A 25077-nucleotide genomic window follows, 5' to 3' on the forward strand; every position below is an offset into this window, starting at 1 on the left:
GGCAACACCCCTCCCAACAGTCCTCTCCTTTGACCATGGAAGTGGCCATGGATACCATTGCTTTTGCCTCAAGTCTGAAATATCTCTTGAACTGTGACATAGGAACACATCCTTACATCTCAGTTTTCTTATTGGTATAACAAGACCATAAAAGTAGCTAGTTCGTAAAATTTACTGTGAAAATTAAATGAGAGATAGCATGTGGAATTGGACCTCAGCTCACTCTGACGTCAGAGTCTATCTTCTTTTTGTACCTGGGGCAGACAGCCAGTTGGATGGCCTTGGGAGCTGTTATTTTTCAGGCTGCAGTTGATTTTTAGATTTAAAACTTCTGCACTTCAAAAAAAAAACTATTAAGAAAGTGAAAGTCAGTCACCAGGACTTGGAGAAAATATTCACAATACATGTACCTGACAATGGATGATTACATTATGCAAAGGATGTGTGTATATTAACATAATATAGATATATAAAGAGCACCTACGACTCAGTCTCACAAAGACAAAACACAAAAAAGGGCCAAAGACTTAAATAGGTATTTCACAAAAGAAGATACATGAATGGTCATTATTGGCACATGAAAAGATGCTTGACATTGTTAATTACCAGAAAATGCAAATGTAATCCACAATGAGACATTACTTTGTACCCACTAAAGTGGCTAAGACAAAATGAACTGACAATATTAAGTGGTGGTGAGGATGTGAAGTAGCTAGAATTCTTATGCATTGCTGCTGAAAATGCAAAATGGTACAACCACTTGGAAAACTTTGGTAGTTTATGATGAAGTTAAATATACATCTACCCTATGACTTGCAATTTTACTCCTAGGCATTCACTCAAGAAAAATGAAAGCATGTGTCCATATAAAGATTTGAAAAGAATATTTAAAAATGTTCTACTCATAATGGCCCTAAACTAGAAAAAATCCAAATGCCTGTCAATAGAAGAATGGATAAAAAGATTGTGGATATCCATATAATGGAATATTACTTAGCAATAAAAAGGAACAGGTTGTCAACACAGGCAACAACATGGATGAATCTCAAAAACATTATGTTTAACCAAAAAAACTAGACAAAAGATTACATACAATATAATTGCATATATCTGATATTCTAGAACAGGCAAAACTAATCAATAGTGAAAGAAAGCAGATCAGTGGCTGCCTAGGGCAGGGATTTATTCCCTAGAGGGTGGCAAAGTTACTTATAAAGGAACACAAAGAAAATATTCCGGAGTGATGGAAATATTCTGTATCTTGCTGGGGCGGTGGCTACATGTGTGTATACATTTATTAAAACACATCAACCAGTATATTTGAAACCCATGCATTTTATTAAATGTAAATCACATGTATAATAGAACCAAAAATGATTTGTGCTTTAGGGTTTAATAGTTTAGAGAATCCCCCTCTGGTCCCAGGCCTCTCTTGTGGATAGTGTTCAGCTCTGGTTGACAGACACTTAATCTCCAATGATCTTTTTTTCAAGGTCTTGTCAGAGCTCCAAACATCAATTCCTCATGACAGATTGCAGCTTCCTTCATTAGCAATTTGCTTAAATGGGATGCCTTCCTCTAAACTCTTGAGAGATTACCAGAAACGCCCCAGTATATCTCTGACACAAATCATTTCTGGGGTGATTGTTGGTGGAACTCATTCAAGCTCCCCCATTACCAGTCTCTTTCCCTATCTTCTAACACAAACCTTTTCTGCCTTTGCCTCAGGTTCGAGGTCTCATCTTCCCTGAGACCTCAAGCTCCCCTCTGTAGGGATTTCATCTCTGAGGAGAAGCACCCTCTTACCAGCCTACATAGAATTTTATTCTGGGAAATCATTGAGGGCGGGGGGAAATTTAACAAGTACAAGTCAGGAATGGTTTAGGTGGGAAAACCCCAGCTGGGGAGTGGTTGGACCACACGGTTGTCATCTGTGTAGGAGGAGATGTTGCAGTCCCATCTGTCATCTGTCACCCATTGATTATCAGGGAGGATTTGAATGATCTGATCTTTCCTTATTTTTCCTCATTTCCCAATCTTTCTCTTTGTCATCCAGCTTAGCAGAGATTTTTTTCACTGTGGCCAACATTACCATGAGGGCATCTGGCCACCAACCCAGTCGCCTGACCCCAGACTGGGGGTGATATGCCAGTGCCTTTATCCCAACTTGGTATAAGTTACCATTTTTAAAGGACCCTTGTAATTAGGAACAAAGAAAACCATAAATGTCCAAACACTGTTTAGGGGCCCCAGGGATGGGCAAAGATGGAGAGCGAAGTGGCTTCTTTCTGAATGCATTCATTTGTTCATTCCACAAGTTATTGTCTGCATCTAATGTTTATCGAGCACTGACTATGTGTCAGGTCCTATGCCTTGCATCTAAGATAAAGATATGAACCAAACACAAAAGGTTCCTACATTCATGGAGCTAGCATCCCTAGTTATTTGGTACTGGATATGTGTTAGTTTGCTATGAATACAGAGGTGAAAAAGTTTAATACAGTCCCTACTCTCAAAGGGCTCTCAGTCCAGTCCAGGGAGATACAGATTAACAGGTAGATGTAATGTAGAGCAAAAAAGGAGAAGGTTGGGGAACATCAGAGGAGCAGCCAACAGATAAGGAAATCAGAAGTTAAGTGATAGAGGGATGAACTAGACTTCCAGCAATGGGTCTTAATCTTTTTGGGATCTAAGCCATTTTGAGAAGCTGAGGAACTCACTCCTCTGAAAAATGCACATGACAATGGCATATCATTTCCTGGGATTTAGGGATCCCAGAAGGGATGTATGGACCTTAGATTAAAAAGCCCTGATAGAGAAATAAGGCCTCAGAGTGGAGTCAGGGGACAGCCAGAAGGGCCTCATTTAAGAAAGAACCCCCTGCCCTTCCCAAAGAAACTTGCTTGGAGCTAGGAGCTGGCTAAGGGTTCACCTCTACTGGGGCTGGAGTATGAAGAGTAATTTTTTTAAAGAATTAAAGAAAGATGTGAGTGATTGCCTCTAAAGCATACATGAAATATGGAGCATAATGAATTAATTAACATCTATAGAACAAGATACTTGGCTTTGGTTACAAGTCCATGGAAGCAAATAGACCAGAAGCTGACTAACATTATGGATTGTATTGCCAAGGAAAGTTCAACATTGGCCAACAGGGTGGTTGGTTGTTCCTGAAGGCAATCCTCAGGCTTGATTGCATCCACAGAAAGTGGTGGGGCAGAATCCTAGGGACAGGGATGACATATGGTCTGGCTCTCTCTTGTTATGCTGAAGGTCTGAAAGTACCAGAGGCCAGTATGTGATGCCCAAACCCCCAAACAACTGTGAGAAGAAAGGTCAGTGCTAACATGAATTCTAGTACTGTAAGGGCATGTTTGGAAAAGCATGTATTCACATTGTGAAAAATCCAGGACAGGCTGACTTCATGTAACTCACTTATGACCACAACTGCTGGTGCCCTGGGCCATCCATAAGAGAGGTCACCTGCTTATTTATCCCTTAGAGGGAGTATCTGCCTGGCACTGCTATCTTCAACACTGTTTTTTTCTCATCATCTCAACAATTTTGTTCAAGGAGATGTGGTCCAAAATTTAAAATTCAAATTCAATCTTATCTGCTGCCGTGACATCTGATAAAATCAGAAGGGACCTGGAATTTTCTAACCTCAGGTTTCCCTCTTTACTGTACTCCCATGGGAAAAGTCTCCTAGCTAAACAACCTCCTTATTAAGGGAGCAGCTACAGGTCCTGCTTATTCCTGATGAATGGGTTTCAGTTTCCTGACAGGCTGCAGGATTATTCAAGCAAGCCAGTCATACCCTCCTGTGGGAGGCAGAGAACATCCCACCCTTGTGACACTATAAACCTTGCCTCTCACAGCCCCTGGTGGCACACTGGGTTCCCAAGTGCAATCTCCGTGTGGCCCTGGGTGGCATGCAGTATCCTTGTCCCCCAGACTGGGATGTGAATAATAAACGGCAATGGACCTCATCTGTTCAGTGTTGGGTGTCATGTGGTTGGCCATCCTTATAACCCCAGGTCAGAAATTCCTCCTTCACCAATGGGGTGAAGAGGAGTCAGCTAAAACCGGGACCACGGGATCTCCCTAAGAATTCCTTTTACCCCAGCTCCTCTGATCGGTGTCCTGAGAGTGCAGGTTACTTGGGGATTGGGAGCAGAAGGCCACATCCTAAGATTCTTGAGTTTGAATCTCAGCTCTGCCATCAACTGGCTGATTGACCTCATCAAACTCCTGTATCTCTCTTATCTTCTATATTGGTTAAGCATCAGTTACAAAACCAGGAACTACTCTAGCTAGTTTAAACAGAAAGTGATTTATTATTAGGATTAGGTGTCCTACAAAATCACTTGGAGGGCTGAAGGAGAAGCCTGGACACTGAGTATCAGGAAAATTTCCTCCCCCTGAGTCATGGTGCCTTGGCCACAATTCAGGAAACTCTCGGCTGGAGAACCATTCTGCTTCGGCCATGGTCTCTACCAGCAAAATATGTGTCCTACACTCTGCTTTCCTCCAACTTACTCTTGGTTCAACCCTTGTGAGTGTGCATCTGATTGGTGAAATGTAAACCACAGACAGGCCCTAGCTTCAGGGAGTCTGGAGAATGTAGCTTTTAACATTCTAGCCTCTGCATTATAGAGAGGTACACAAAACATTGTTGAAATGGATGTGGAGTGCATCAGTCTGTAGATTCTGCCATAGTCTCTGCTCTTCACTTAAAAAATGGTTTGCTAGGATCTCCCAGATTTACTGGGATCTCTGGGTGGGTTGGGAATGTACATGAGATGACTGCTGAGTCAAGCCTAGACTTGTATCATAGTCAGAGTCTCTAGAGATTATCTAAGTGTTTTTCCACCCTGTTAGAACCAACATTTTTATTTATTTATTTATCTGTTTGTTTTTAAGAGACAGAGTCTTACTCTGTTGCCCAGGCTGAAGTGCAATGGTGCAGTCACAGCTCCCTGTAACCTTGAGCTCCTGGACTCAAGGGAGCCTTCTGCCTCAGCCTCCCAAGTAGCTAGGACTACAGGTGCATATCATCACACCTGACCTTCCTTCCGTTCTTCCTTCCTTCCTTATTTTCCTCCCTCCCTCCTTCCTTCCTTTCTTTTCCTTCCTTCCTTCCTTCCTTCCTTCCTTCCTTCCTTCCTTCCTTCCTTCCTTCCTTCCTTCCTTCCTTCCTTCCTTCCTTCCTTTCTCTCTCTCTCTCTCTCTTTCTTTCTTTCTTTCTAGATAGGGTCTCATAGGCTGGTCTTGAACCAAGATGCCCAGGATGATCTTCAACTCCTGGCCTCAAGTGATTGTCCTGCCTCGCCTTCCCAAAACATTGGGATTACAGACATGAGTCACCGCACCTGGCCCATGGTCTAGGACATGGGGGATGATAGAGGGAAAGGAAAGAAGTGAGAGAGATGGTGGGATTTGTGGCCTTGCTCTCAGCATGTGGAGTGGAAACAATAGTGGGTTTTGAGTGAGACAGATCATATCTTGAATCATAATTGTGTGAGTTATGTCTGAATTGCTGGGGAATTCATCTTTCTGAGCATCAGTTTTATCATGTATGTATGGGGTTAATAATAATTCCTTTCTTGTATGGTGGTGAGGATTAAAGGCATTGTTTGTGAGACGAGTGCACAGTGACATAGGTCAACAACTAGTAGATATCTATTTTCCTTTAGAATCAGCTCCCAGTTCCTTGTGGCACCAATCCTCACTCCACCTCCTATTGAGAATGTTGCTATTGTTGGTCAGGTTTAGCACTTTCTTTTGGGAACTATTTGGAAATTACTGTAGTGGGTGTGATCCTCTTTGATTTTATTTATCAGGAGTTGTAACACAGATCTGAAATGAATTGCTTCAGTGGTTACCAGGCATGACAAGTTTCCTCTTCTTTGTTCTTTCTGGTTTCAGAAGAAATTTAAAACCTGAATAAATGTCTAATCATTAAATTTCTCCTTTTATAAAAGAAAACAGATTAAGAGGCTTTTATTTGATAATTAAGTCTCTCATTTTAAAATGGGAAATATTATGAAATGTATTCATTTTTTACCAAACTTACAAGAAATTTCTATCCCAAATGATTTCAGAGACTAAAAAAAGGGAAAGCACAGGTGGAAACTTTGTGGTGCTTATCTTTGATATTGTGTGTTTGATATCATAATCAGAGTTTAAGAAACTAGACTTTTTTTTCTTATGAGAATACATGGGAAAATCCTAAATGTTAGGGAATTGTCAGTGTTGAATTTCCTGAAGTTGATAACTGTACTGTGGTTATATAAAAGTATCCTTATTCATAGGGAATACACGCTGAAGTATTCATGGATAGAGGAGCATGATGTATACAGCTTACTCTCAATGGTTGGAATAAAGCATTCTATTCTCTCGCACACACAGAAGAGAAAGAATGACAAAACAAATGTGGCAAAATGTTAACATTTAGTGAATCTAGGTGAAGGGAATATGGTAGTTCTTTGTACTGTTCTTCCCATTTTTTCCATACATTTGAAATATTTCAAAGTGACAAGTATAATACATGCTAGGATATTTATTATAATAGTAGGGGATCCCTATAATAAGTATAATAAATAAATAGATATGCAAAGGTAGTTCAAGAACAGAAAAATCTATCAAGGGGATTAAGCAAATTAAAAGTTTAAAGGTGCCCCAAATGAGTCTCTAAATTGCTTCATAAAAATCATTCTATATTGTGTTCTACATTCATGCACAATAAAAATAGAAACACCCTAGACTAGGAATAAAAGTGAATATAACTAACCTGATAAAGAGTATTTACCAACTGTTGCAGCAAATATACTCAGTGATGGCATCCTTGACCTGGCGCGGTGGCTCACGCCTGTAATCCCAGCACTTTGGGAGGCCGAGGCGGGCAGATTACGAGGTCAGGAGACCGAGACCATCCTGGCTAAAACGGTGAAACCCCATTTCTACTAAAAGTACAAAAAAATTAGCTGGGCGTGGTGGCAGGCACCTGTACTCCCAGCTACTCAGGAGGCTGAGGTAGAAGAACGGCGTGAATCCGGGACGCGGAGCTTGCAGTGAGCCGAAATTGCGCCATTGCACTCCAGCCTGGCGACAGAGCCAGACTCCGTCTCAAAAAAAAAGTAAGTGGCATCCTTAAACACAGTCACAAGGGCAGAATTCCTCCATCTCCATTCTCAGTCAATCTCATATAGTGATCTTAGGCCAATGCAATAAAATTGGACTTAAAAATAAAGAGGTGTAAGGATTGGAAAGGGAGAGATAAAATTGTGAGTGTTTACAAATGATATGATTGTCTTAGGATGAAATCCAAGAGATTCAATGGGTAAACTATTCACAACAGCCATAAAATTTATGAGTACCTGGAAATGAACCAAGGAAAAACTTGCAAAAATTATATGATGAAAATAAAATTTTATTAAATGACTTGAAGATGTCTTGAATAAATAGAGTGATACTTACTTTTTTTATACTTGGGAAGACTTACTGTGGTAAATATTTTGGCTCTTCCAGGTAATTTATAACATTGATGCCATCATAGTAAACATTCAACAGAGTATTTAAGGACCTTGTCAAATTGACCCTAAAGTTTATATGGTAGAGTAAAAGCACAGGGATAGTCAAAACAATTCTAAATAAGTAAAACAGAAAAGACTTCTATTGTGAAGCACCAGGTTATAAAAAATATAGATGCAAGTTAAAAGAGTATGGTATTGTTCTGGGAACGAGCAAATTGAGTAAGAAAACCTAGCAGAGTGCATCCATCCACATATGAAAACTGGTACAAAATAAATACAGTTTTATGATCAATAGGGGGAATCAATGATATAGGGAACAATTTGGTATTTCATATTGGAAAAAAAATGAAACAATGTCTCTACTTAAACCTTTCACAAAAATAAATTCCAGATGGATTAATGACTTAAATGTGGAAAATACAACTTAAAAATGTGTTTATAAAATTGGAGATTGTCCTATTTTTAATCAAGATGACACCAGAGACAGTTTATGCTAACTGATGCTTCTATCTGGAGCTCACGCACCATCTGTACAGCAGGCACATCGATTGCATGAACTGTAGAGGTGACCCTCAGTGGTTCTCTCTCCTTATCCCAGCTTTAGGCACAGGGAATACTCTTGGCTGCTCTTCAGGCCTGGGTAAGAAGCATTATTTCTTAGACAGCCCCTGTCAAATTCACCCAAAGCATTCCTTCCTCCTGTCACCTTGTATAGGAGTCTGACTCTGAGCCTTATTTTTCCTGTTTGTAAAATTGGATACTGTAGTACCTGCTTTATTCATTGTCTTAAAGTTTAAATGTGAAAAAGCATGCAAAGCCTTTAGCACAGTGCCTAGCACATAACAGATGCTCAGTAATTATTAGCCGTAAGTATCAGAATTATCAAAGAGAGCGTATTTATTAAGTGAGAAAGACAGGATTTAAAAGCTGTTCAGTCTGATTCCAAAGTCTGTAATCTTTTAATGAATGTCACTGAGATCAAGCAAAAGGATATAGGATAATTTGGGAGACGTTTGTCCAGGCTGTGGAGCTTGGGGTCTGCATCCTCCTTGTTCTAGAGTTTGATAAGTCATTTTTCTTTCTCCTCTTGGCCTCTCCTGTAGGTTCCAGCATTGCTGACAATTGCCTAATTTCAAATACTCATTCTTTCTCCCAAAACTTTAAAATTGTAAAACAAAACATGCATTAGGAAAAGCACATAAAATAAGAGTAAGATTTAATGAACAATTACAAAGCAAACACATGTTCAACCACCACAGAGGCCGTGTTCTTTTTTTATGTCTTATCAAGGCCCACACCACTTCCTTAGTGACAAGTGACAGCTTCTTTTCTGTTGGTCATTGAGTAAACGGATGTCTTCCTTTGGGGAGACATGCCAGCCCGTGAGGGGAAAAGTGTGAGAAATATCCTGGTCTTCAATCCAACATTATCACAAATCATTTCTTGGGCGGGGAGGTTTCGAATTCTCCTGCCACCATTGAATTACAATTGTTGGCTTCTACTTCTGGTTCAGACATTCGCTGCTGTTGCCCCAGATCCCAGCTCTCCCCATCCCTGAGTTCTCTAACTCTTCTTTGTACTGATTTTTTTTCTCTGAGGGCAACCACCTTTCTCAGTCTCTCCAGAATTGCTAAGAAGAATCCAACCTGGACAAATGGCAAAATTCGAGCCAAGGGAATTCAAGCCTTCTGGTGAAAGAGAAGGAAGTGGACACCCAGCCTCTCCCTTGAAGCGCATTGCTGCTCTTAGACCAACAGGGATGACTGGACGTGTGGCCCCTCCCATGTTTTTATTCCTTTCTCAGCTTCCTCTTGTCCTGTCTCCACAAATGATTTTTTTCTTTTATTTTTCTTCAGAGATGGGGTTTCGCTATTTTGCTCAGGCTGGTCTTGAAATCCTGGGCTCAAACAATCCTCCCTCCTTGGCCTCCCAAAGTGCTAGGATTACAGACACCAGAATAGAGATATCATTGCCTCCTTTCTATGGGAAAATCTTAAGGCACGCTCTAGGTTTGCAAATCATGCTAATTTCCTTCCTTTCCAGCCTGCACCGATTTGTAACTTGTATGTCTTCTTTTGTAGGGTCTGACCTTGGTTAGCTGTCTAATTGAGGAGGTCCTTAAAAATAAACGCACATAGAGGCATTGCTGATTGATAATTTGATTTATGTTCACAGGAGGAAGAACAAGATCAAACAAGAGAGCTATAGTTACGTGCTTATTGTTTATTGATGCTAAGTCTCTATTTCTTTTAAAACAAACATTGAGGCTGAATTTTCAGGGAATGCAGATACCTAGCAATTGGCCAAAGGGTTGTCCTGCCTAATTTGGTAAAAAGGTGGCAGACAACTGCACATTATTTAGATTTACCAGATGAACATATAAAAAAAAAAGAACCAAGTGGAAATCCTGGAAATAAATGATTATTGAAATAAAAATTCATTACTCACTACATAGAACTACCATTTGACCCAGCAATGTCATCACTGGATATATACCCAAAGGAATAGAAATTGTTTTACCATGAAGACACATGCATGCATATATTCATTGTAGCAGTATTCAAAATAGCAAAGACATGGAATTAATCTAGATGTCCATCAATGGTGGACTGGATAAAGAAACTGTGGTACATAAATACCATGGAATACTATATGCAGGCATAAGAAAGAATGAAATAATGTCCTTTGCAGCAACATGGATGGAGCTGGAGGCCATTATCCTAAGTGAATTACGGCAGCAACAGAAAACCCAGAAAAGCCGAAAACAGAATATCACATCCTCTCACTTATAAGTGTGAGCTAAACACTGAATACATGTGGACACAAAGAAGAGAACAACAGGCATTGGGGCTTACTTGAGGGTGCAGGGTTGGAGGAGGGTTAAGACCGAAAGAGTCCCTATTGGGTATTATGCTGATTACCTGGGTGACAAAGTTATCTGTACACCAAATATTAACATGCAATTTACCCATGTTAACAAGCTGCGCATGTACCCTTGAATTGTTAGCTAGTACTGAGAAATTCACCCAGAGCCCAGCACAGAGAGATGAAGAGAAAAATATAAGAGAAAGGCAAAACAACAATAATAAAAATAGAAAGTCTAGTAGATATCCAGTGGAAAATCCAGAAAGGAGTGGAGAGAATGTCACAGAAGTAATATTCAAAGAGATAAAGAGAGGACTTTTTTTTTTTTTTTTTTTTTTAGAATTAAGACATGCGTCTTCAGATTAAAAGTGCATATTTGGAGTAAAGCAGAATAAATAAAAGGCAAACATGACTCGGCAAGATTTCTGACAATAATTTCTAGTTCATGCTTTTATTTGAAGCAAATGGACCAGGAGCCAACTAAACATGAAAACCAAGCCTTATAATGACCACTGATTGCTCATGTCAATCCCCAGGTCCTATTGCACCTGTATAAAGTGAATTCTTGAAAAGGCGCAGATGCCCTTCCTTCCCCAACAAAAGGGCATCCTCTGAGATGTAGCCATGGAAGGCAAGGGAGAGGCTCCCAGACAGCAGAACTGAATTCTTCGGATTTATTGAATAAGGAAGTCACTCCAACATTAGGTAGGAAGTCCCCACATCCCTGTCTTACAGGATGTACAATCTATATTATGGGCCAGTGACAATTTGTATGTATCTTCCTATGTTTCTCTTTTGCAAATAGGACTTTTTATTGCAGTCATTCCGCCCTCACTCTACCATTTTATATTGGGTGCATTTGAAGTGGTTAAATTTACTTAAGCTTATTAAACTTAATCTGTAAAGACTATAAATTTAACTGACAGAACTACTTTCACCCACATTTCAGAACTGGAGATGAATATAGTACTCAGAGAGACATTTTGTTGTCTTTCTTTGGGAGAGAGGTTGAGTGCATTTTATGTAGATGTTGGTTTAGAAAGTATTTGAAAAAAGTTACAGCTATGTAGATTTCAGTAACCAAAAGGGGTAGACTTAAGAGAACACTCACTACTATTTTTACCACTGAGCATCCTTTTGCCCCTCTTCTGATAGCCATATCCTAATTTACCCCAGGAGAATCATTCCTTCTCCCACTCTGAAATTCTACTGGATTTGGGGCATTCAATGGTGATGAGTATTGTGGCCTTGGCTTAAACCAATCGGTACATCCCATTTCCCTGGTCCCGATCAGTAGTTTAAAGATTTAATTCTAGCCACTCCTAGTTAGTTGAGTCGCCCAGAAAAAGCCCTTACTAGACATGAATGTGGGAAGACGTGAGGAGATGCCACAGCCATATTATAAATGCTAAGAGGGAGTCTGACTAAGAATGAAGCCAACATGAAGAGAACTGTCATGGAGAGAATCTTGTGGGAGCTATAGTTTGAGCCCTTGCTCAAATTGCACCTGAAAATAACACCTATTTTTCTTGGTTTATTCAGCACTCTCACTTCTTGCATCTTTAAGATCATTTTTTAACTTTCCTCTGCAGGATTATTTGGACAGTGCTACTATCCCAGGCACCTCCAACTTTGGGTTTAGAACTAAAAATGTCTTGGAGGGACCATAATGAAGCAGTATGTGGCTGAATTCTGAAGACTTGGGTTTGAATCTTACTATACCTCTGACTTGCTGTGTCATCTTGGGCAAGCGGGCTTACTCTCTGAGGTTCCATTTCCTTTTCTTTAAAATGGGATATAAAAGTGCTTGAACCACTGTGAAGTTCGGGGTCATGCATCTTGTCTATTCCTAGGCTTTTTCTTCAGGAAGGTAAACTCTCTGGGTCCTGAGAGTCCTCTATAAGGTAAAAACCCAGCTAGAATCTAAGACTTGGGGCCTCTAAACAGCATCTGTTCCAATGCGCTGATCTTACAAATAGGGAAACTGAGGCCCAGAGAAAGGAAGGTTCTACATCAAATTGGACAGAGCTGGGATTCCAGCACAGTCTCCCGAGTCCAGTGTCATCGTCATACTTCTCTAGCTGACCACAGGGCCCCGGGGGCCAGAAGTGATGCTGTCAAGTGTGAGTCTTTCATGATCTTTCTGGCGCTCTGCTCTGTTTGGGCCACAGAGGCGTCCTCAAAGTGGTGCTCTCCACTGACCCCAGACTTCGATGCCAAACTCTCCCACAGTAATGATCAACCAGGCATCGTCTGCCATGTCCATCCAAGATCCTGCCGTCTCCTGATCTGCAACAGGAAAGTTTCTCTGAGACTCATTTATTCTCATCTGTAAACTGACTTGACATTAGTATCTACCAAGTTTTGTGTGACGCTTAAATAATGTAATAAAACATGCTAAACCAAAGGAGATGGATTCCAGTGATTTGGGGAAATCTTTTCCCAAGCTGCTTCTAGCTCTGTTCTACAGTTTGATAATCCAGCTTTTCTTTTCTCTGTTTTCTTCCATGGGTAGTCATGATGGCAGTTTCTTCTTCTTTTTTTTTTTTCTGAGACGGAGTCTTGCTCAGTTGCCCAGGCTGGAGTGCAGTGAGGTGATCTCGGCTCCCTGCAAGCTCCGCCTCCCAGGTTCACACCATTCTCCTGCCTCAGCCTCCCGAGTAGGTGGGACTACAAGTGCCCACCAGCATGCCCAGCTAATTTTTTTGTGTGTGTTCTTAATGCCCAGCACTTGTTTTTCTTTTTGTTTTACCAGGTCCCTAAAGCATTTCCTCATGACATACCACAGACTTTCTTTCTTTAACCTTAGGTTAACTGCATCTCTTCCTCTAGGGAGACAGACATGCAGCTTTTGAAGGAATAAAGTGCAGAACCCTGATCTGTACACCAGCCATCTCTTGCCTGGCAATAAGTAGGAAGACACTTGAGATCCACCATTGTTGGTTAATTTCTCCTGCTAATTCTTTGATGGATGGACGTTTTTCACCCTTGCCCAGATTCTGCTTTACTGCCCCTCACCCATTCACTTGTGGGCCTGAAAGGACAGCTCACATTTCCAGGTTTTATTAAGACTATGATGAGCAGCAGGGGAGGAAGTACGATCCTTGCAGAATTCAAACTTTCTTGGGTGGGGAAATGCTAAGGAGTGGCTAAGCCATCTGTTTCTCTGAAAGGTCTGGGGAGATCCGGCTACCATGTCCACCACCTGTGGATGACACCTCCAGAGGTGATTGAAATGACCCCACCTCCCTTGCAGTCATCTCTTTCTCATCTGCTCTTCCTGTCCCAGCTCGGAGTTTTTTCCCCCAGTACTCTCCCCACCACACCTGTTACTTCTCCATACTCCCTGGTTCGGTGTCTCCATTCCCATTTGGTCATTATTGAACGTTTTATGTATTTTGTTTAAGACAACATTTTAAGCTAAGTTATAAAGGCAACTATGAAAGTCAGGAAATTGGCTGAGGCTCTTGGGGTGAGTTCATGGCCTCAGAGGAAGCAGGATGAAACTGTTTCTTAGAGTCACAGTTACCGTCTTGGGACAGGTAGAGGAACTGAGGCCCTGTGAAAGGTAGTGGCTGTCTTATTCACACAGGAATGAACTGTGAAAACCTGGTCGTCTGCCAGATTCCGAAAGAGTTTTTTGTTCCGTGTTGTTTTTTGGTTTTGAGACTTGGAAACATAGTGAATTTTAGGTAAGAACATAGTGACTTTTAGCTAAGGGTGAAGGTGGCATCTGCTATCAGAATGGGGAGACCCAAAACACGTCTCCCTTAGGCCTGAGCAATGGGGCTCCTTCCCTGCACCTCACACTTCAGGGCGCCTTGTGCCTTGGGGTATCTTCCTCAAAATTGTCTATGTTCCCCTCTAGTGCCTGAAGCCAGCCAGGATCAGTGGTGTCACTGGGGCAGAGAATCCCAGCTTGGACTGAGAACTGCATGGGTACTAGTCCAAGGGGGTGCTTCCCACTCTATACTCCTCCCCCCATTGCTAGAATCTAGGGCAGTCATCCTACCGCCTTGGATGGCTCCTGTTGGTAGCCTGTGGCTGCTCTTGTCTCTTCCTCAGGGCTTTCCAGGCCATCTCTGTGCAACTCCAAAGGGCCTTTTCAGTTGATGTCTTTTTTTTTTTTGCCTCTGATTGACCTGTGCTCTCTCAGGTCAGTCTTGAGCCATGATGGAGTAGGGTGAGACATTTCTTGTATAAATGAGATGCTCCCCTCACTTCACCCATGAGCCCCTCCAGGGCCGGCTACATAATTTACAAGACTTAATGCAAAGTGAAAATGTGGAGTCCCTTGTTCAAAAGCAGGAAAAAAAGTGTTAAAGGTACTAAAATTAATTTTTTAATTTTCTTTGGCAGTTTCTCTCTAGATCTGCCATGGTGTTAAAAAACGTATTTACTGTTGCTCCTCCACAAGTATGTAGATACTCACAGGGAGAGTGCAGACCCTCAGAGGTGTGCAGGGTCCCTGTCCCACTACTTGGTGTGTGCAGGACCCACCAGCTAGCAGGCTCCCTCTGTCACCAGCACCCTGGTAGTCAGGGACAAGGGACCACATTAACAACATTTGAGACAGTAATTGGAAACCAATATTCAGAGGAGGCGTAAAAGATGATGCAGCCTCACAAGTAATGATGTAACCAACTTTAATAAATGGCAGTGGGAAGTGCAGAGGCAAGTAGGTTCCATCAACCAGGGTTCTCCAGAGAAAGAGAACCAATAGCTGATTATCTGGCTATCTATCTATCTATCTAATCTATATCTATCTGTCAGTTAAGATCTATCTGTCTACCTACTTACCAATAGGTCCAATCAGGTCTATCTTGTCAAGAAATGAGACCACATTTTGTCAAACATTTAATGGGGCAGAGCCAGATGGGTCCAGACCCAAGGACTAAGCTATTCAGTTAAAGACTGACAGCTCCCTGTGCGCTTAATGTGTGCAGGGACACGCCGGTAATAAAAACAATATGTACTGTACTGAGAGGACCAGACATTGTGCTGAGTGCTTTCCAAATACTCCTCACAACAGCTGTACGACTCCAGAGGCAGCAACACTCTCATTTTACAACGGAGGTAGCTGAAGTTCAAAGAGGTTCAGTGATTTGCTTCCAACCTGTAAGTCTGACTTTGAAGTTCAGGTTCTCAAAACCATGTGGTGTCAACTCTGTGTGCGCGCTCTTTTCTGTAGCCCTAGGCCTAGTGCAATACCTGACATGCGGTAAGAAATGTTAAATAACTTTTGTGGGAATGGATTGTATAAATGAATGAAGGAATCTGTAGGATTTAGGTAGAACACAATAAAGGGTGTGTGAAATAGATTTTTATTTTTTTATTTTTTTTTGAGATGGAGTCTCACTCTCATAGCCCAGTACTGTGATCTCAGCTCACTGCAACTCTACCTCCCGGATTAAAGTGATTCTCCTGCTTCAGCCTCCTGAGTATTACAGGCACACACCACCATGCCCAGTTAAATTTTGTATTTTTAGTAGAGATGGGATTTCACCATGTTGGCCAGGCTATTCTCAAACTCCCAAACTCAAGTGATCCACCCGCCTCAGTTTCCCAAAGTTCTGGGATCACAGGCATGAGCCACTGCTCCCGGCTTTGAAATAGATTTAATGAGTCAATCTCAGGTTAAGATTGGGTTAGCAGTGGAAGTGTCCTCCACCAAACAGGTTCTGGGGATCAGCATGTGAGTAACCTGTTTTAGAAAAGCTCAATCTTGTGTGTGTCATTAATCCGCTATGCAGCTTTGAACCTGGATCTTCTTCAAAGGGATTCAGTCTCTTTTATGCAAGCTGCGGGTTTGGTCTAGGAGTTAGCATTTTCTGTAAAGGACCAGACAATAAGTATTTTAGGCTTGGCAGTAAATATTTTAGGTCCCTGTTGCCATTGTAGTGGAAAAATAGCCGTAGACAGTACATAAATTAATGGATGTATGGCTATGTGCCAATAAAACTTTATAAAAACAGGTGACTAGGTGGAAATTTGGTCCAAGGACTATAGTTTGCTGATCTAGAAAACCCTTGAAGTCCTCTTTAGTCTTCACATTCTATGATGTAAAGATTTAGAACCAATTATGTCAAAGATAATAGTGATTATATATTATTATCCTCCTCTGACACCCATGGAAGACATTGCTAATTGGGCACAGGGTACTTTTCTGATGAGAAAGGAGTTGGCTCTAATCGGTCAATCACACATTAAGCAATCAGCCAATTGGAGATTTTAAAAAAAAAAAAAACCTTAAGCTGTAGCATTCTCCTTTTAATTAATTAATTAATTTTTTTTTTAGATGGAGTCCCATTCTGTTGCCCAGGCTAGAGTACAATGGCGCGATCTTGGCTCACTGCAACCTCTACTTCCAGGGTTCAAGTGATTCTCCTGCCTCAGCCTCCTGAGTAGCTGGGGTTACAGGTGCGTTCACCGTTTCACCATGCCTGGCTAATTTTTGTATTTTTAGTGGAGATAGGGTTTCACCATGTTGGCCAGTCTGCTCTCGAACTCCTGACCTCAAGTGATCTGCCCACCTTGATTTCCCAAAGTGCTAGGATTACAGGCATAAGCCACCATGCCCAGCCCCTTTTCATTCTTTAAGAAACAAATATTTAGAAAATTCCAGATAATTTCTTGAGTGTGGCACTGAGGAAAATAGGAACAAACAGAGAGAGAGAGAACAGAAACTATGTGAGAGAAATCAAATTGTCCCCTGGGTGGTGCAGGTGAGAACAAAAATCTTGACTTGAGAGTGTCATTACCCACTGGCGGAAATCATATCCTCCATTTCTCTCTTACCTGCCCTACTAAATACCAACTAGGACTGAATGTACCTGGTTCATAGTAGTTACCTCGTGCATATTAATTTTCATCCTTTTCTTTTTCCACCAAAATTTGATTGATGATTGATTGATTATGTCCAAGTCTTCTGAGCCACCAAAATTTAAACCATGGAGTGACTTTCATATAAACAGATCTGCTGCCAGTTGACTGTCTGGTTGTGGAATACTTAAATACTTCATGTGGGGCTGTCACTACTTGATAATGAGTGAGTCTTTCATGTCTGTGAAAAGTTCCACAAACATTCACTTTAGGAATGAATGGGAGAATTCTAAGCATGAAGATAGTGAGTCAAGAGCTTAGAGTTTGCAGCCAGATGAGCTTTGGTTGAATTTTATTTTATTTTATTTTATTTTTTTAAGACAGAGTATCGCTCTGTTCCCTAAGCTGGAATGCAGTGGCATAATCATGGTTCACTGCAGCCTCAAACTCCTGGGCTAAGGCCGTACTCCTGGCTCAGCCTCCCAAGTAGCTGGGACTACAGGCATACATCATCATGCCTGGCTAATTTTTAAAATTTTTTTGTAGAGATAGGGTCTCAATATCTGGCCAGGGCTGGTCTCAAACTCCTAGTCTCAAGGAGTCCACACACCTCAGCCTCATGAGCAGCTGAGACTGTATGTATGTGACCCTACACTCAGCTATGGGCTGAATTTTAGAGATAATGATGACTCTCTTTATAATTAGAAGCAATCTATGCAGACTGGGTAGCATATAGAACGGGTTTAATTTTTTGCTGTCATGTGAGATCTGTAAGGGATTTTGGGGAATTTTAGGAAGCAGTCCTCTAAGATCTCAAATTATCTCATAGCTAAATGTTGATTACAGTGACTGATGAGCTGCTTTCCCCCTTTATCTCAGATTCATTTCAGTTCTCTTTAGTGGGAAGGGATACAATTCATTTATTCTTTTCAGAGTCCCTTCATGCCCTTAATTTCATAACCCTCTGAGAAGGGCTGACTTGTTAGTATCATTTCATTTCACAGCTGAGAAAACTGAGCTCTGAAGAGATTTGCTGAGAGCAGAGCTCTTCTTCAGCTTTCATTTGTTGAGTGAATGCTTTTCCTGTGACAGGCACTGGGGATAAACGGTGTAAATATTTCAGGGAACTAAGTATCGGTTGGTTGAATGAGCTGAACTTTTGAGAAAGAAACTGCATTGAGCATTCAGCAGAGTTTCACAATGCCTTAGAGTCCAATAATGTGAAAATCAGAATTCGTAATGTGAGAATAGGATGTAATGCACGAAGTCTCAGCTGGGGGTCTGCATCTGGTTTCAGTTCCAGGTCCAGGTAGCACCTTTGCAATTGACCACTTCTTCCCCTCTCCACCTGTAAGGCTAATGGCCTGGGGTCTCGTGATGTTTAGGGCTCAGATGGACACTGAGATGGCCTCTTTAATCAGCCAACCTCTCAGGCCAACCTCTTCCCTTTCTTTTCTGGTAATTACTGTGTTGGCCTCAAAGCCTTACCTGGCATAGGAAAGATAAACCGTCTCCTTGGCGTCAGGATTTCTGGTCTCTGGCTAAGCTTCCTGCTTATGCAATAGTAGCTGGGAGAGGCCAAAAGAATTCTGGTTGGGCCACACCCACTGGTGAAAGAATAAATAGTGAGGTTTGGCATTGGCCATCAGAGTCACTCCTGCCTTCACCATGAAGTCCAGTGGCCTCTTCCCCTTCATGATGCTTCTTGCCCTGGGAACCCTGGCACCTTGGGCTGTGGAAGGCTCTGGAAAGTGTAAGTTGGGAGTCATTCTGGTCTAATCTGGGCTGCAGGGTCAGAGGTGCGGTCTCCTGGTGATGTGGGTGCGTCCCCTTCTGTAGGCTCTGATCTCTCAGCTTAGTTTCAGGAGACCTCCCTGAGAGTGGAATACATGTCTGGCTGAGCTCCAAGGTTTCTGTGAGGGTTTCTGAGCTTCTGGAAATGCTTTTTCTATGCAGCCATGCTGTCGGCCCAGATCCCACTCTCTCTCTGTCTCTCTCTCTCTCTCTCTTATCCTCTGCCTTCTTCACCTGTCTGCGACTCTCAAATCATTAGTTTCTGACTCTGCTTCTTCTTTGTGTCTTCGCTTCTGCTATTTTGTCTCTGTGTTTCTGCCTTGGGCTTTAGCTCTCAACTTCTCTCACACTGGTTCTATTTATCTTTGTTTATCTGTCTCCATCTCCATCACTCCCAGCCTTCCTCTCTGCCTTTGTGTAGCCCTGTTTTGCTCTGGGGTGGGAGGTCTTGACTAGAAGCCTGCTGCCCTTTTCTTGGGTCTGAAACATCCCCTGTCCATTTGTCCAATTTAATCAAGCCCATCAATCTACCCGGAGATCAGGCAGGCATGACCCTTTGGGCTTTGTGGATAGCTCCTGAGGTAAGGGTCTCTCCCCCTCAAAAGTGGTGCTTTGTTCAGCAGGCATGATGACTTCTCAGTGCCCAGCCTACTCCTGACCTCTTGACTTTCTCTTCAAAAGCCTTCAAAGCTGGAGTCTGTCCTCCTAAGAAATCTGCCCAGTGCCTTAGATATGAGAAACCTGAGTGCCAGAGTGACTGGCAGTGTCTAGGGAAGAAGAGATGTTGTCCTGACATTTGTGGCATCAAATGCCTGGATCCTGTTGACACCCCAAGCCCAAGTAAGCAGATTGGGGAACTGGGTAGAGAGGAGTGAGCCTGAGGACACAGCATTAGGGGGATGGCACTGGGTGATGGGTCCTGCCAGGCCTCCTTGTCAATCAGTCAATGAGTCACATGCCCTAAGCAGGAAGGTAGCCAGCAGGTGGTGAAGCAGCGGGCATTTAGATAGTCAGGTAGTTGGAAGCCTCCCACCTAGTCAGCACTGGACGACTGGCCCCCTGCATCAACGGGGGCCTGATGTTCTAGGACAGCCAGGTGCTATGTTTGGGGGGTGACTTACGGAGAACGTGGTGGTGATAGAGATGGGGTGGGGAATGATCCGACCTGCTCAGGTTGCAGCAGGGGCTCACTCTAAAAAGTGGAGATAGGAGGGGTTGTGTAAAGTACAAGGCCTCTGACTGGTAGCCTCACTCTCACCCAGCGAGGAGGAAGCCTGGGCGTTGTCCACCGGCTTATGGCCAATGTATGATGCTTAAACCCCCCAATTACTGTGAGATGGATGGCCAGTGCGAGCGTGACTTGAAGTGCTGCATGGGCATGTGTGGGAAATCCTGCGTTTCCCCTGTGAAAGGTAAGCAGGGGCCGAGGGCACACTGAGCTCCCTCCATCTCAGCCTCAACCCTCTGGAGGCCCAGGCATATGGGCAGGGGGACTCTTGACCCCTATTCCAAGCAGAGCCTCTGTCTGACTCCCTTGTCCTTCAAGAGAACTGTTCTCTAGGTCTCAGGGCCAGGATTTCCATAGGATCACCTGTGGCTTTGATTCTATTCTAGTGTCTCTGGGTGGGGGTCCTGGGCAAGTGACTTTCTGAGTCTCAGTTTCTTTATCGGTAAAATGGACATAATGAGATTGAAAGTGCTCTGCAAAGCACTATGTGCACTAAGAATTTATTATTCAGGTTGTTTCTGTCATGTTTTCTGAGGTTAAATCCCAAACGATCCGTGGAGTTTGAGGATTATCTAATTCAATGCTTTCAATTTAGAGTTTTACGGTGAAAATGAGACTTGTCTCCTGACACTAAGTCTCTCTCAACTATAGCACTATCTTGCTATTTTCTTTATCTCAGGAGGATCCTTGGGCAGAAGGAAGGATGTGAATATGATTTGGCTGGTTTCTATGCTGAAGCTCTTATCTGATTTTCTCTCACAGCTTGATTCCTGTGATTTGGAGGAGGCTCTGGAGTCCTGCTCTGTGTGGTCCAGGTCCTTTCCACCCCCAGACTTGGCTCCACCACTGATATCCTCCTTTGGGGAAAGGCTTGGCACACAGCAGGATTTCAGGAAGTGCCAGTTGATCAATGAATAAATAAATGAGCCTATTTCTCTTTGTACCCTGCTTCTGTGATTCATTGGGGTTATGAGTGGGGTGGGAGGCTATGAGGGAAGATCTAGCTATGAGGCCTTCCTCCTACGGATATATAGTGGGAGGAAGAGGCTTAGGGACTGGGGGGACTTGAATTTATATCATGAGTCTATAAGTACTGGCTCTGTGATTTTGGACAAGTGATTTTTATCTCCTAAATTTCAATTCTTTTGTCTGTGAAGTGGCAATAAAAGTCAACTTCTCACAGCATTTGGAACATTGGAGGAAGCATTGTGTGTGTAATAAATAGCAATGTTACTAGGCCACAGCAAGTTCTCAAAAAATAGGGGCTACTTGTGGCCTACTGGAGTGATTTTGAGTCTCTTTAATTTCCTCTCTCTCCCAAGACACTATTTCTTTTTTTTATTTTTTTATTTTTTTATTTATTTATTTATTTATTATTATTATACTTTAAGTTGTAGGGTACATGTGCATAACGTGCAGGTTTGTTACATATGTATACTTGTGCCATGTTGGTGTGCTGCACCCATCAACTCGTCATTTACATCAGGTATAACTCCCAATGCAATCCCTCCCCCCTCCCCCCTCCCCATGATAGGCCCCGGTGTGTGATGTTCCCCTTCCTGAGTCCAAGTGATCTCATTGTTCAGTTCCCACCTATGAGTGAGAACATGCGGTGTTTGGTTTTCTGTTCTTGTGATAGTTTGCTAAGAATGATGGTTTCCAGCTGCATCCATGTCCCTACAAAGGATGCAAACTCATCCTTTTTTATGACACTATTTCTTCTATTTTATGATGAGAACGTTATCATAATGGGTAGCATTTATGGCACACTATGGCCATACCATGCAAGGGTGGTGGTGTCCTTGACTCCACGGAGCAGGAGTAACAGGAACTGGGACTGCTAAGAGCTAAGGAGCAGGCAAAGGGCCTTGCTCCACATTGCTCTGCTCTGTGGACTCCAGAGGAAAGAGACAACTTGATTAGATAAGATTTTAAAAAATATTGTAATTTAATCCTTTCCTGGAAAAAGTCAGTAAACTAAAAATTCTTCCTTACTACTTTCAAACAATGCTCTAAGAGCAGCAAGGGAATATATTAAATTAACAATTCAATGAAGAGGAAAAAGAGGGAGAACCATTTTATTTATTTGATGAGTGTGGCAGTCACCCTTCACGTTGGCCCCCAGTGATCTCACCTGTTGGTATTCACACCTTTGTGTAGCCCCCTCCTGCATTTTTCCACAGTTAGTTTGTGTGACTAATAAAACATTACGAAAGTGAGAGATAGTTATGTCCTCACGAAATTAGATGATAAATGTTTGCAGCTTCCATTGTGGAGGCATTCTCTCTCTCCTCAATCACTTACTCTGAGGGCATTCTTTTGCCAGGTCATGAGGAAACTCAGGCCATCTGTGCAGTGGCCCACAGGGTGAGGATCCAACACCTCTGACCAAGAGCCCATGAGGAACGGAGGCCCATCCATAAACACATGAGTGAGCGTGGAGTGGGTTTTTCAGTCTTGCTCTAGTCTTTTATTTTTTCTGATAGAATCTCACTCTGTCGCCCAGGCTGGAGTGCAGTGGCATGATCACGGCTCACTGCAGCCTTGAATTCCTGGGCTCAAGTGATCATTCTACCTTCACTTCCTGAGTAGCTAGGACTACAAGTGCACGTCACCACATCCAGCTAATTTTTAAAAAACTTTTTTTAGAGACAAGGTCTTGCCATGTTGGCCAAGTTGGTCTAGAACTCCTGGGCTCAAGCAATCCTCCTGCCTTGGCCTCCCAAAGTGTTGGGATTACAGGCATGAGCTACTGCACCTGGCCCACTCTAGTCTTGAAAAGACTGCAGTCCCAGCAGATAGCTTGACTGTAATCTCATGAGGGCCCTGAACCACAACTACCCAGCTAAGCTAATCTAAGCGGATTCCTGACTCTCAAATTGTGAATTGATGTTAATGGTTTTAAGATGCTAAGTTTTGGGGAAAGTTGTTATACAGCAATTGATAAGCCATACAATGAATTTAGCAAAAATTTGATACTACAACCAAATATGGACAGTAAAAGAAAATTATGAGCCAATGTCATCTTCTACAAACATAAGTATGAAGATCCTAAGTAAAATGCTAAAAATTAGAATTCATCAAGGTTTTAAAAGCTTTCATAGAGTTCAATGTGAATGTGAATTTTTTTAATTAAAATTAAAAATAGAAATAAACCCAGAAAAGGTAACATACCTGAAATTCTGTAGCAAAATCTACATTAAGTTAATTTTTCAGAGGCATTGTCACTGAAGTAAGACAATAAGGATCATCAGTATTTTCAACAATGTATGAAATATTTAAAACTGTGCAGCTAAATGAGATAAAGGAAAAGATTGGGAAGAAAGATGAAAAATGGTCATTATTTGCAGACAGTATCATTTCCTGTATAACAATTTGAGACATTCAATAAGATTGATAAAATAAGATTTACCAAAGTTGCTGGGTATAAGGCCTACACAAAATTCTATAGCATTTCTACACATTGTTTATAACCAATCAGAAATAATAGAAGTAGACATAAATAGTCAAAGAAAGTAGCCAGAAGTAGTCAAAGAAACAAATGCTACAAAATACCTAGGAATAAGCCCCCAAATTGTGCCAAACCTTCATGGATTAAAAACAAATTTTAGAAATAAAGGTCTAAAATATGAACTCAGTAGATAAAAAAATAAGGTTTATGTTTGGGAAGACTTAATAAGGTAAAGATAATGATTTCTTTAAAATTATTTCTAAATCCAATGTGATTACAATAAAAAACCTAATACAATTTTTGAGAAGAACTTGACGAAGTGATCCTACAGTTAATGTATTATTATAAAGGTTGCAGTAGAGCCCGTAAAGTTTTTTAAAAGTACAAGAATGGAGGGTAGCTAGATTAGGTATCAAAACGTGCTGATGATATAATAATTAGTGTAGTATGATGTTGGTACAGGAATAAACAAATAGTCCAGTGGAATGGAATACCTACAAGGACATCATGAGAGTGACACTATATGAAAAAAAGACTATCTACAAGGAGACTTGTATATTTGTGGACGTTTATTATAAGAAAGAGAGGAATTTTTACAGCTGGGTAGAGCAAAGCTCATACTAGTAATGACAGCAATTGGCTTTTTTTTCTTTTAAAGTTCAAACTAATAACTTTTATGGAGTTTAACAATAATCTCTAACATGGTTATTTGATTTCCGTTTATTCTTTTCAGCCACTACATTTTAAATTTCTTTTTAAGTTTTTAATTGACAAATTATAATTGTATATGCTTATGGGATACAATGTCTTGAAATATGCATGCAATGTAGAACGATTAAATAAAGCTAATTAACATATCCATTACCTTATGTACCTTTTTGTGCTAAAATCATTAGAAATTTACTCTTTTTGCAGTTTTTAAATAGATAACACATTGTTGTAAACTATATTCACCATGCTGTGCAATAGAGCTCAAAAACTTATTCTTTTTGTCTAATTAAAACTTGAAATTTTGACCAACATCTTCTCTCCCCAACCCCAGCCTCTGGCAACCACCATTCTACTCTACTTCTATGGGTTCAACTGTTTTTCATGCAAGTGAGATCACCCACTACTTGTCTTTCTGTGCCTGACGTTTCATTTAGCGTCTCGTCCTCTGGGATGTTCATGTTGTCACAAGAGACAGGATTTCCTTCTTTTTAAAGGCTGAATAGTATTCCATTGGATATATATACCACATTTTCTTTATGCATTAATCCCTTGATGGACACTTGGGTTGATTTCACATCTTGGTAATTGTGAATAATGATGTAATGAACATGAAAGTGCAGCTATCTCTTCACCATACTGATTTCATTCTGTTTGGATACATATCCAGAAGT

The 25077-nt window shown here is 41.5% G+C and overlaps 1 protein-coding gene across 2 annotated transcripts; it reads left to right on the forward strand.

Moving 5' to 3' along the window:
• Positions 1-1524: 1524 nt before the first annotated feature.
• On the forward strand, positions 1525-21185 carry SLPI (secretory leukocyte peptidase inhibitor). 2 transcript variants are annotated; one of them, XM_025400430.1, is made up of 4 exons: positions 1525-1611; positions 19698-19856; positions 20279-20428; positions 21007-21185. In XM_025400430.1, the coding sequence occupies exons 1-4, from the start codon at positions 1569-1571 to the stop codon at positions 21009-21011; spliced, it is 357 nt and encodes a 118-aa protein (XP_025256215.1). In that variant the 5' UTR covers positions 1525-1568; the 3' UTR covers positions 21012-21185. The 2 variants fall into 2 exon arrangements, with proteins under 2 accessions (XP_025256215.1, XP_025256214.1); XM_025400429.1 differs by lacking the exon at positions 1525-1611 and adding an exon at positions 18867-18975.
• The last annotated feature ends 3892 nt before the right edge of the window (positions 21186-25077 follow it).

The sequence above is a fragment of the Theropithecus gelada genome, chromosome 10 (genome assembly GCF_003255815.1).
Source record: "Theropithecus gelada isolate Dixy chromosome 10, Tgel_1.0, whole genome shotgun sequence".
Taxonomy (NCBI): Eukaryota; Metazoa; Chordata; class Mammalia; order Primates; family Cercopithecidae; genus Theropithecus; species Theropithecus gelada.

Coding starts and splice junctions, on each gene's coding strand:
- SLPI (XM_025400429.1), top strand. CDS start 18,891: ATGAAGTCCAGTGGCCTCTTCCCCTTCATGATGCTTCTTGCCCTGGGA. Junction 18,976..19,697: donor TGTGGAAGGCTCTGGAAAGT/GTAAGTTGGGAG, acceptor TCTCTTCAAAAG/CCTTCAAAGCTGGAGTCTGT. Junction 19,857..20,278: donor TGTTGACACCCCAAGCCCAA/GTAAGCAGATTG, acceptor ACTCTCACCCAG/CGAGGAGGAAGCCTGGGCGT.